Source organism: Hyla sarda, chromosome 1, assembly GCF_029499605.1.
Source record: "Hyla sarda isolate aHylSar1 chromosome 1, aHylSar1.hap1, whole genome shotgun sequence".
In the NCBI taxonomy this organism is placed as follows: Eukaryota; Metazoa; Chordata; class Amphibia; order Anura; family Hylidae; genus Hyla; species Hyla sarda.
This window is the reverse complement of record NC_079189.1, coordinates 586,391,466-586,403,557: the sequence shown is the minus strand read 5'-3', so window position 1 is coordinate 586,403,557 and position 12,092 is coordinate 586,391,466. Positions and strand designations below refer to the sequence as shown.

The following is a 12,092-nucleotide window of genomic DNA, read 5'->3' as shown; positions in this document are numbered from 1 at the left end:
TGGGAACATCAGTGATCAGCTATAATCTGTATGGAAACCAGGCAGCAAGTGTTTAGTTTCCCTGCAGCTCCACCACAGGTGAAGTTAAGTATTACACAATGACCATTTACACCAATGAGTTTTGTATGGTTTTGGAGCTGCCCTCCAGCAAGAGAGCCTTTTTTTTTTTTTTTTTTTTTTAACAACTCTTTATCCCCTCCCTAGACATCTTATCCCCTATCTGAAGTATAGGGGAAAGATGTCTTATCGTGGGGGTCCAGCCACTGGGACCCCTGTGATCTCCGATGCGGCAAACCAGTCATCCAGTGCATAGAGCGAACTCTGTTCCATGCTGGATGACGAGCAATCACAGCTGTCACGCCCCCTCCATTCATGTCTATGGGAGTAGGCCTGACAGCTATGTACTAGCCACCATACCTCCTCCCATAGACATGAATGGAGGGGGCGTGGCGTGACATCACTAACACGGAAGCTCCAAACTTCCATGTTCAGAACGCTGCAGTTCCGACCTGGAGATCGTGGGGGGGTCCCAGCAGCCGGACAACCCCCCCCCCCCTCCCCCCACCCACAATCAGACATTTTATCCCCTGTCCTTTGGACCTTTTAACCCTTGTTTTCAAATCAATTGGTGCCAGATTTTTAAGTTAATTCTATATAAAGATCTTAATCCTTCCAGTACTTATCAGCTGCTGTATGTTCCAAAGGAAGTTGTGAAGTTCTTTTTTAGTTTGACAGTCACACACACAGTCACACACACACACACACATAGTCACACACACACACATAGTCACACACACACACAGAGTCACACACACACACAGAGTCACACACACAGAGTCACACACACACAGTCACACACACACAGTCACACACACACAGAGTCACACACACACAGAGTCACACACACACAGAGTCACACACACACAGAGTCACACACACACAGAGTCACACACACACAGAGTCACACACACACAGAGTCACACACACACAGAGTCACACACACACAGAGTCACACACACACAGAGTCACACACACACAGAGTCACACACACACAGAGTCACACACACACAGAGTCACACACACACAGAGTCACACACACACAGAGTCACACACACACAGAGTCACACACACACAGAGTCACACACACACACACACACAGTCACACACACACACACACACAGAGTCACACACACACAGTCACACACACACACACACACACAGAGTCACACACACACAGAGTCACACACACACACACACACACACACACACAGAGTCACACACACACAGTCACACACACACACACACACACACACAGAGTCACACACACACAGAGTCACACACACACAGAGTCACACACACACAGAGTCACACACACACACACAGTCACACACACACACACACAGTCACACACACACACACACAGTCACACACACACACACACAGTCACACACACAGAGTCTCACACACACAGTCACACACACACACACACAGTCACACACACACAGTCACACACACACACACAGTCACACACACACACACACACACAGTCACACACACACACACAGAGTCACACACACACACAGAGTCACACACACACACAGAGTCACACACACACACAGAGTCACACACACACACAGAGTCACACACACACAGAGTCACACACACACACACACACAGAGTCACACACACACAGACAGAGTCACACACACACACAGACAGAGTCACACACACACAGACAGAGTCACACAGACAGAGACACACAGACAGAGACACACAGACAGAGACACACAGACAGAGAGACACAGACAGAGAGACACAGACAGAGAGACACAGACAGAGAGACACAGACAGAGAGACACAGACAGCTCCAAACTTCCATGTTCAGAACGCTGCAGTTCCGACCTGGAGATCGTGGGGGGGTCCCAGCAGCCGGACAACCCCCCCCCTCCCCCCACCCACAATCAGACATTTTATCCCCTGTCCTTTGGACCTTTTAACCCTTGTTTTCAAATCAAGGGTTAAAGTGCTCTCTGCTGACAACTCTGTCCGAGTCAGGAACTGTCCAGAGTAGAAATTTTCATAGAAAACCGAATAGTTACCGGTGTCAGCGGAAAGCACTGTGGTCAGACTGGAAAGAACTACACAACTTCCTCTGGAGCATACAGCAGCTGATAAGTACTGGAAGGATTAAGATTTTTATATAGAAGTAATTTACAAATCTGTATAACTTTCTGTCACAAATTGAGGGCTACCTACTACCTGCATAGGGGTTTTCATACAGGGGCAGCTTTCTGGGGGATTTACCCACAGGGGGCATAACTACCTACCTGGGGGACATTAACTACCTAGGGGCATGATCTACTAGGGGCCACTACCTCCTGGGGACATTACCTACCTGTAACTTCCGTAAGCAACACCTTATTTTCAGTCCGCTAACAAAAAATACTCTGATAGTGCCCCTATCGCTTCTTTCATTTCTAACAAGACCTCTGCAAAATGAAAGAAGCGATCTGATTGGTTGCTTTGGGCAAATGGGCAACTTTTCCTCTGGACGGGTTTTGATAAATCTCCCCCATCCTGTGTTCAGCTGATATCTACCGCCATATGGTCCTGTATATAATCACCTATGTTGTATACAGATCCTGTATAGTATACTGTTCTGTTTATAGTGGTTTTATTCAGTACAGTATGGCGGTATTATCCAGTTATTGTATGGTGGTATATAATTCCTCATTGTATACTGGTATTATTGGTCATGGAAAACTATTTTACCTATGTTAAAGTGTTTCTTATATATAAAATTTTGTTTATTTTGTGTGTAGGGGTGGTCGAGACATTTGGGTGGAATAGGGGCAGAAGTGTGACCAGTGGCGGAGCATTGTAGATTGCCCTTGCTTTTTTTTGTCCGGGGCCCTGGGTGTTGTCAGTCTGCCCCTGTTGTTGTGCCATGTGTCCGGGGGCCCTGGGTGTTGTCAGTCTGGCCCTGGGTGTTGTGCCATGATCTGTAGTTTTTACTGGTACTCATTTTGTTTTGTTGGGACTTTTTGATCACTGTTACAATGTACACGTATGTGTCTCCTTAAAATGACATTGCCTCCCAGTGTCCCTTGAAAGATGACAGCACCATACAGTGCCCCATAAAGGAAACCCAATATATGCCTGCAGTTCCCTGCTCCCCTACTGTCATCTGCATTGCATATCCAGTCCCTTTGGTCTTATCTGCCTAGGCTAGTTCCTTATGATCTAGGCAGAAAAACAAAGACATTACCCATGATAGCTGCTTCCTGCATCATTGGAAAATGTACTGAAGAGTTTGGCTGGGAAGAAGCCTAGGGCTCCCTTGCATAGTGTCCATGAAAGTATTATTAGCAGGGGCCAGCCAGGTCCCAACCCTAGTAGGCGACCCACTTGGAATCTGCCCGTGCCTGTTGGGTGGGGAATTACTATGACCTAATATGCCCATAACTAAAACAATTCCATGATCACTATTGACATTAGGGTTAAATGGGTAGTGCTATACCAATGCTGTGTCTCCTTCATTAACTGGTGGCTGCCCCAAAGGCTGGACCTCCATCTATTATAAAATAATACCATATCAGAGAGTTGGAAAAACCTCTCTAAAGTTTTTGAAAAATTGCAAGTTTTGTGAGAGCAGATCTGTTTGGGTTCTTGATAATAGAGGGGGATTCTTTTTAATATTAGAATATTTATTTTATTTGACTTCACAAGCTTGGAACATTGTAGTTGTTTATACTTGATGACCTTCTTTCAATCTTGATCTTGGTTTTTATTTTTTTATTTTTTTTTAAATCCCTGTGCAATGCATTTTGTATGAATTCCCGATAGACCACATGGTTCAGGAGCTTTGATCTTGACTGGGACTGAAGGAAAGCTTTCAGTCTCCTCTAAAGTAGTAATCTCTCCTGACTGAGTGGGAAGGGTTGATGGACTCTTTAGGACACCTCGTGACTTCACGATTTTTATGGCTTATTTGTGTGTGCATACTTCAAAGAGCCATAACATTTAGGGGTACACCGCCCCTAGAGATCTTGTCCACTATACTAAGGATAGGGGATAATATGTCTGATCGCGGGAGTCCAGCGTTCCCCAGACCGGCAGCCTGGCGTTCAAAACCATTTATGTTCAGAGCGCCGGCTCCGAGTAGGCATGGGCGTGAAGTCATGCCACACCCCCTCCATTCATGTCTATGGGAGGGGGCGTGAAGGCAGTGGTCGACAGAGTAACCCTTTAAATCCCCTGCCTAATATTGTGTAGGTCCCTTTTCTGCTCTGACCCATTGATGCCCAGATTCCAATATAACCTGTGATATGTCCTGTGATAGCTCCACCAGGACATCAGAAGCAGATCCCTTGAGTCCTGAACGTTTTAGATGCGGCCTATGTAGATCAGATTGGTTTTTCCAACACATCTCACAGATGCTTGATGGGATTGAGGTTTGGTGAATTTGATCAACACTTTGAACTCTTAGTCATGTTTGTCAAACCATTTCTGGACTATTTTTGAAGTACGGCCAGAACATTATCCTAGAAAAAAATGCTACCACCATTAGAGGACCCTGCTACCATGAAAAACACAAGGCTAACCCAGTACTATATCTATCACTGCTGTGCTATTTTTCTTTTGACTGACTTAAATCAGCCAAGGCTGCTCTCTTGTTTTCCATCCACCAGGAGGGGGCGTTACTTTGGCAGTGATGACATGCCCTCACACCCAGTAATGTAACTTATGCCATCACTCTCCAGAACAGAGCTGTGCTGCGGGAACGTGCATGGCCCTGCAACCAATCCCTGCTGTTCCAGCGCTTGGACCCCCCCTGCGATCAAAAACCCTTTCCTATGGACAGGGGATAAGTTTTATTAGCTCGGAGTACCCCTATAAGTATTCTAAGGAGGTTTTGCTGTATGCAATTGTCATCTGCACTTACATAATGCACTGCTTTTTGGAAATTTTGGAAATTAGCAAGTGGCTTTCCACTTAGGCGTGAACATAGAAAAAATATTCAGATCTGTTAAGTAAAGCAAAGTATATACAAGGTTAGTCAATACATGGAACATTTAAAAATTGCTTAGAAAAAATATATAGATTTTAAAAATCCAAGTGACTGATGAAAAATGTGTTGCTGTCACTTTGGGTTCATAGACTTAATATGTCAGAATTTTGATATTTTTTGCTACTAAATTAATTTTGATTTGATTTGATTTTTTGCAGACCTCCAGAAGGCTCTACTGCCGTACATTGGATTAAAAGGTCTTTATTTTACCGGATACCTCCTTTTTGGATTAGGAACGGGCTTTATAGGATTATTCCCCAATGTTTACTCAACACTGGCCCTGTGTTCCCTCTTTGGGGTGATGTCAAGTACACTGTATACTGTGCCCTTCAACCTGATCTCTGAATACCACAGAGAAGAGGTGAGTTGCCATAAGGTATTTACCGCCTTAAAATAAATGGTATTGGTCTCATTGTTAGTGGCTTGGTTGTGTAGATTAAGCCTAAAATAATTGCTGTTCGGCTTTAGAAAAATTACAGAAAAGGAATTTTCTATTTACAGCTATTTTCTATATTATGAAAAGTTATATATTTTCCAATTTAGTTTTTTTTTTTTTTTCTTCCCAGTTTTTAAAGGGGTACTCCCGTGGAAAACTTTTTTCTTTCAAATCAACTGGTGGCAGAAAGTTAAACAGATTTGTAAATTACTTCTATTAAAAAATCTTAATCCTTCCAGTACATTTTAGGGGCTGTATACTACAAAGGAAATACTTATCTTTTTGGATTTCTCTGATGTCATGATCACAGTGCTCTCTGCTGGCCTCTTCTGTCCATTTTAAGAACTGTCCAGAGCAGGAAAAAATCCTCATAGCAAACATGCTGCTCTAGACAGTTCCTAAAATGGACAGCAGAGATCAGCAGAGAGCACTGTGGTCATGACATCAGAGAAATCTAAAAAGTAAAGCATTTCCTCTGTAGTATACAGCCCCTAAAAAGTACTGGAAGGATTAAGATTTTTATAGAAGTCATTTACAAATCTGTTTAACTTTCTGGCACCAGTTGATTTAAAAAAAAAAGTTTTCCATGGGAGAACCCCTTTAAGATTATTTCCTATCCTTTAAATTGAAAATCTTTTTGTTCGCAGTGGATATCAATCAGTCCTGCTCATGTAAGAAGGCTCTGTTAATATCTCTTTTTTGAACATTGTATACCATATTCTACGGTATAGTCATATACTGGCATAGTAAAGGTCGATCATTGTCGATGATAATGGCTCACTATATAGGAATAAACCTCAGTCTGCTGCACTTTTCTATACAGTAAAAAGTAAAGTACTGACTAGAGATTTTGTTTCCTGTCTGCTGTCAGGTTTTGTTTCGGATCTTATAAATTCTGTGTATTCAATGTATGTTACGTAATCTACCAGCGCATTTGGCTGTAGGCCCCTATTTACCCTATGGTGTTTAAAAGAAAGTCCCTTTGGCTTCTGATGGGGTGGCATGCATCTGTATTAGAGATGAGTAAATAGATTTGGAACTAATGAAATCTGTCCTAACAGATTTTTGCTAATACAAATCTTTTAGGATTTAAAGGGGTACTCCGGTGAAAAACTTTTTTTTTTTTTTTTTTTTTTTTTATATCAACTGGTGCCAGAAAGTTAAACAGATTTGTAAATGACTTCTATTAAAAAAAATCTTAATCCTTCCTGTACTTATTAGCTGCTGAATACTACAGCGGAAATTCTTTTCTTTTTGAAACACGGAACTGTCTGTTCACATCACGAGCACAGTGCTCTCTGCTGACATCTCTGTCCATTTTATGAACTGTTCAGAACAGCATATGTTTGCTATGGGGATTTCCTTTTACCCTGGACAGTTCCTAAAATGGACAGAGATGTCAGCAGAGAGCACTGTGCTCATGATGTCAGCAGACAGCTCTGTGTTTCAAATGGAAAATAATTTCCACTGTAGTATTCAGCAGCTAATAAGTACTGGAAAGATTAAGATTTTTTTAATAGAAGTAATTTACAAATCTGTTTAACTTTCTGGCACCAGTTGATTTAAAAAAAAAAAAAAAGTTTCTCACCGGAGTACCCCTTTTAATATGTGCAAAATCACTCAAAATAGTGATCGGAAGAAAGGTTAGGGGTTGGGGTAGTAGGGATAGTGTCAAATAGTTCTCAAGGTCTAAAAACCTTTTGGGACTTGATTTGAGAGAAATAGCTGAAAATGGTGGTCAGTAGGGTTAGGGTCTAATAGTAGTAAGTTCTAAGGTGCCCAAGAGCTTTTATAGCCAACTCATGGTTATAGGTCAAGTTAGTAGGGCTAGGGTTTTACGGTCTCGGAATTAAAGTGGTTATTCAGGAATAGAAAAAGAGCTAATTTAGTTAAAAAAAAAAAAAAAAAACGCTCCCCATCTGTCTCCAGGTTGGGTGTGCTTCTGCAGCTCAGTTCCGTTGATGTGAATGGAGCCAAGCTGTAATACCACACCCAACCTGGGGACAGACGGGGAGCTATTTTTGATAGAAATTAGCTCTGTTTTCCTATTCCCGGATAACTCACTAGAAGAGCTTGGATGCAGTAATAGGCGATCTCAAAGCCCTCACGACTATTAGACTTTTAAAGGAGTAATCCGTTGAATATATATATATATATGAATATATATATATATATATATATATATATATATATATATATATATGTATATATCTCAACTGGTGCCAGAAAGTTAAACAGATTTGTAAATTACTTCTACTTAAAAATCTTAATCCTTCCAGTACTACTTAGCTGCTGTATGCTCCAGAGGAAGTTCTTTTCTTTGTGAATTTCTTAGCTGTCTGACCACAGTGTTCTCTGCCGACATCTCTGTCCATGTCAGGAATTTTCCAGAGTAGGAGCAAATCCCCATAGCAAACCTCTTCTGCTCTGAACAGTTCCTGACATAGACAGAGGTGTCAGCAGAGAGCACTGTGGTCAGACAGAAAAATTCAAAAGGAAAAGAACTTCCTGTGGAGCATACAGCAGCTAATAAGTACAGGAAGGATTACGATTTTTAAACAGAAGTCATTTACAAATCTGTTTATCCTTCTGGCACCAGTTGATTAAAACAAAAATTGTTTCAATCTTTAAAGGGGTAAGCCCCTAGACATGTTATCCCCTATCCAAAGGATAGGGAATAACATGTCTGATCATGGGGTGATGGGTGGCTGCTGGGACACCCCACAATCTCTGTACCGGTGCTGAGGTGTTTTGGTCACGGAGACCTGGAGCTTTCCTGATGGTGACTCCACGCCCCACCCCCTCCATTCATGTCTATAGGAGGGGGCGAGACGGCTATTATACAGCTGTCACGCCTCCTCCCATTAACATGAATGGAGGGAGTGTGGCAGCTGTTATCGCCAGTCATCCAGCACGAAGCGGAGATCATGGTGGTCCCCAGCGGCTGGGGCCCCCGCAATCAGACATTTTATGTTAATTTTACTGGATATGTAACATTTTATTACATTACAGTCCCGCCAGTATTGGTTTCTGTATATGAGATGACTCTCTATAAGAAGCGTGCAGTCACTCTTATCAGTCACGCTCTCTACCATCAGTCACGCTCTCTACCATCAGTCACGCTCTCTACCATCAGTCACGCTCTCTACCATCAGTCACGCTCTCTACCATCAGTCACGCTCTCTACCATCAGTCACGCTCTCTACCATCAGTCACGCTCTCTACCATCAGTCACGCTCTCTACCATCAGTCACGCTCTCTACCATCAGTCACGCTCTCTACCATCAGTCACGCTCTCTACCATCAGTCACGCTCTCTACCATCAGTCACGCTCTCTACCAGCAGTCACGCTCTCTACCAGCAGTCACGCTCTCTACCATCAGTCACGCTCTCTACCAGCAGTCACGCTCTCTACCAGCAGTCACGCTCTCTACCAGCAGTCACGCTCTCTACCAGCAGTCACGCTCTCTACCAGCAGTCACGCTCTCTACCAGCAGTCACGCTCTCTACCAGCAGTCACGCTCTCTACCAGCAGTCACGCTCTCTACCAGCAGTCACGCTCTCTACCAGCAGTCACGCTCTCTACCAGCAGTCACGCTCTCTACCAGCAGTCACGCTCTCTACCATCAGTCACGCTCTCTTCATACACAAGCAGCGCTCTCTCCTGCCATTCATGTCCCATGAGACTACAGCCAGGTCCAGAGAAAAGAAAAGCATTCAGAGTACTGGAAATAAACTAATCCTTCATCTAGTTATCATGTCTACAGATTGCATAGGCCATATGTCAGCGACGGCTGGAGCCCTGCGAAATTCAATGAATACATGAGTTTAGCGGAATATCATACAAAGAGCTGTATAGTTGCGGTACTTGGATGGATATTTTGCACCGTATTGATAGAATAAAAGGTGGCAGGTTTACCAGTCTAACAAACAGCTATTAACACTTCTATCGATAAACTATACAGGAAAAAAGAATAATGAGATGGGAGAATGATTTCTATTGATATACTATAGGTTTGTAATTACAAGTAATTACATTGGGAGTAATGTGACAGCAGGATTCGGGCAGCATTATTGTGGCAGTAATGCATTGGATTGATACATCTCCGGGCCTCCTGGCTAGGTTACTAGAGGCCTAACATTATGGACAGAAAAGCCATGCTCCACATCTATCATCCCCTTCATGATTCACCTTCAGAGATCGTAGTACAGATTATCAAGCCTATATGCCAGGGTGCCTCCAGCTGTTGCAAAACTACAACTCCCGGCATGCCCGGACAGCCAAAGGCTGTCCGGGCATGCTGGGAGTTTTAGTTTTGCAACAGCTGGAGGCACCCTGGTTGGGAAACGCCAACCTGTCTCCCAGCTACCGAAGCATAAAGTTGTTGTCATGTGACTGAGGAGTCTCTTGCTAAGTGTCAGCATTTATAACTCTCGGCATCATGAGTTAAAATGGTATGACTTGTTATTTTATAAATGACACAGTTTACATTGCAGCATTAGGAGGTGCAAGGGTTAATATTTTCACTCTTTACTGCTACCACAGGTGGATTGCGTATGTAAGGATTCAGGAAACATTGGTCACCTGACTCCTCTCATCTTGGTTCTATGTAGAATGTTCTAGAAATTCTCTGGGAGGAGTCTCCCAAGATCAACTCTCATATCCCAAAGGGCTTGAATCAGTCCAGTTTGCCCCTAGTCAGATAATGCAGACGTGCCTGTCTGCCTCCTGCTAAGCTACTGCTAACAATGCCCCTATAAGGAACTGTGACCAAGTTCCCCACTTCCATCCTGGACTGTAGTGACCCAGTACAGGATGTTGTCCTGTCAGGTAAACATTGCCTCAGGCACTTTTGGTGCACTGGGTCCACTACTGGTATATTGCTTATATGCGATTTTGTGTTACACATATGTTTATCAGTGTTACTGTATCTTTAAGGGAAATCATGCAGAGTAAACCATGTGATCCTGATGCCCGAATGGGATGTCCACCCTGCCTAATCTTTATGTAGTGTAGGGGGGAGGAGTTGTTGAGTCTAGTTCTAAGAGTGGAGGAGAGCTGAGGTACAGTGTGGATAGGAGTGAGGAGAAGTCTGTAGTAATCTAAAGGAGGCCCTGGAAGAACTCATGTCTACAGCCACGCCATTTACAAGCACCCCATCGCACATGTATTGTTCCAAGCCTAGTAATAAACTAGAAGCTCTGGGGGAATATACAGTAGTCAGTCAGCGTTGGATAATATCAGTTGCTGCATTATGAAGCGAGGTCGATCATAAGACTTAATGCCATCAGTCCCCTAGGCTCAAATTAATGAAATTAACTAAATGCTTTCCTTTTGAACCCAAAGAATGAGTTGCTTTTAAAGGGGTACTATGCTGCTAGACATTTTATCCCCTAACCAAAGGATAGGGGATAAGATGTCTGATCACATCCCCGCAATCTCCCGCAGTACCCGGCATTCTAAACAAAAACGCAGGGTTCCTGCGGCAATGGGCATGACATCATGGCCACAACCCCTCGTGATGTCACGCCACACCCGACACGCCCCCTCCCATAGACATGAATGGAGGGGGCGTGGCATGACATCATGAGGGGACGTGGCCGTAACATCACGATCAGCACCAAAGTACCCCTTTAACAGTTAAGACAACAGGTTCCATTATATGTTTTACATACCGTTTTATTTTGGGTTTCCATGAGAATACACTAACATAAGTAAAACGTTCCTGTTGCGGGATGACGTCACCAGGGGGCCTGAGGAAACACCGACAGGTGTGAAACGGCCGCTGTCACCCAGGTGAGACGCCCCTGCTAACTCTGCTCTGCACTCGGGGGAGAAATGCTGGTCTTTTCTTATGTGATGTCTACTATACCTCACGAATAAAGCAAGCAGAAGTTGGACGAATCCGGAGAGTGAACTCGTCTTTCTTCTTTATCAAGCATATTTGATCGGCTGAAGATTGGTGACTGAAATTATCCCACACTGATAATTTGTGAGGTATAGTAGACATCACATATGAAAAGACCAGCATTTCTCCCCCGGGTTCAGAGCAGTGTTAGCAGCGACGTCTCACCTGGGTGACGGTGGCCGTTTCACACATGTCGGCATTTCCTCAGGCCCCCTGGTGACGTCATCCCGCTACAGGAACATGTTACTTATCTTAGTTTGTTCTCGTGGAAATCCAAAAAATAACCACATGTAAAACATACAATGGAACCTCTTGTGTTAACTGTCAAAGGGGAACATTTTGTTCAGAACGCTCGGAGCCAGAGGACGTGATTGCGACATTATGGCCACGTCCCCTCATGATGTAATGCCACACCCCCTCCATTCTTGTCCATGGGAGGGGCATGTCGGACAACACGCCCCCTCCCATAGACATGAATGGAAGGGGTGTGGTGTGATATCACGAGGGGTTGTGGCCGTGATGTCACGACCACTGCCGCAGGAACCCAGCATTTGTTTAGAATGCCGGGTGCTGCAGGCATTTATGGGGGGCCCCAGCAGCAGGACCCCCGTGATCAGATATCTTATCCCCCTATCCTTTGGATAGGGGATAAGATGTCTAGCAGGGGAGTACCCCT

At 43.9% G+C, this 12,092-nt stretch overlaps 1 protein-coding gene and 1 long non-coding RNA gene across 17 annotated transcripts in view; one reads left to right on the top strand and one right to left on the bottom strand.

The window, feature by feature from the left end:
* The window catches only part of SLC45A2 (solute carrier family 45 member 2), a 178,537-nt gene that overhangs the window by 124,793 nt on the left and 41,652 nt on the right, over positions 1 to 12,092 (top strand). For 15 of the 16 annotated variants that reach the window (XM_056545440.1, XM_056545408.1, XM_056545500.1 and 12 more), the window contains one exon: positions 5,230 to 5,447. In XM_056545440.1, coding sequence (XP_056401415.1) covers positions 5,230 to 5,447 — 218 coding nt within the window. The remainder of the gene's footprint in view (positions 1 to 5,229; positions 5,448 to 12,092) is intronic. The other variant, XM_056545534.1, reaches the window with a different exon arrangement.
* Positions 1 to 12,092, bottom strand: part of LOC130295178 (uncharacterized) — a 112,026-nt gene that overhangs the window by 90,008 nt on the left and 9,926 nt on the right. The window lies entirely within an intron of this gene.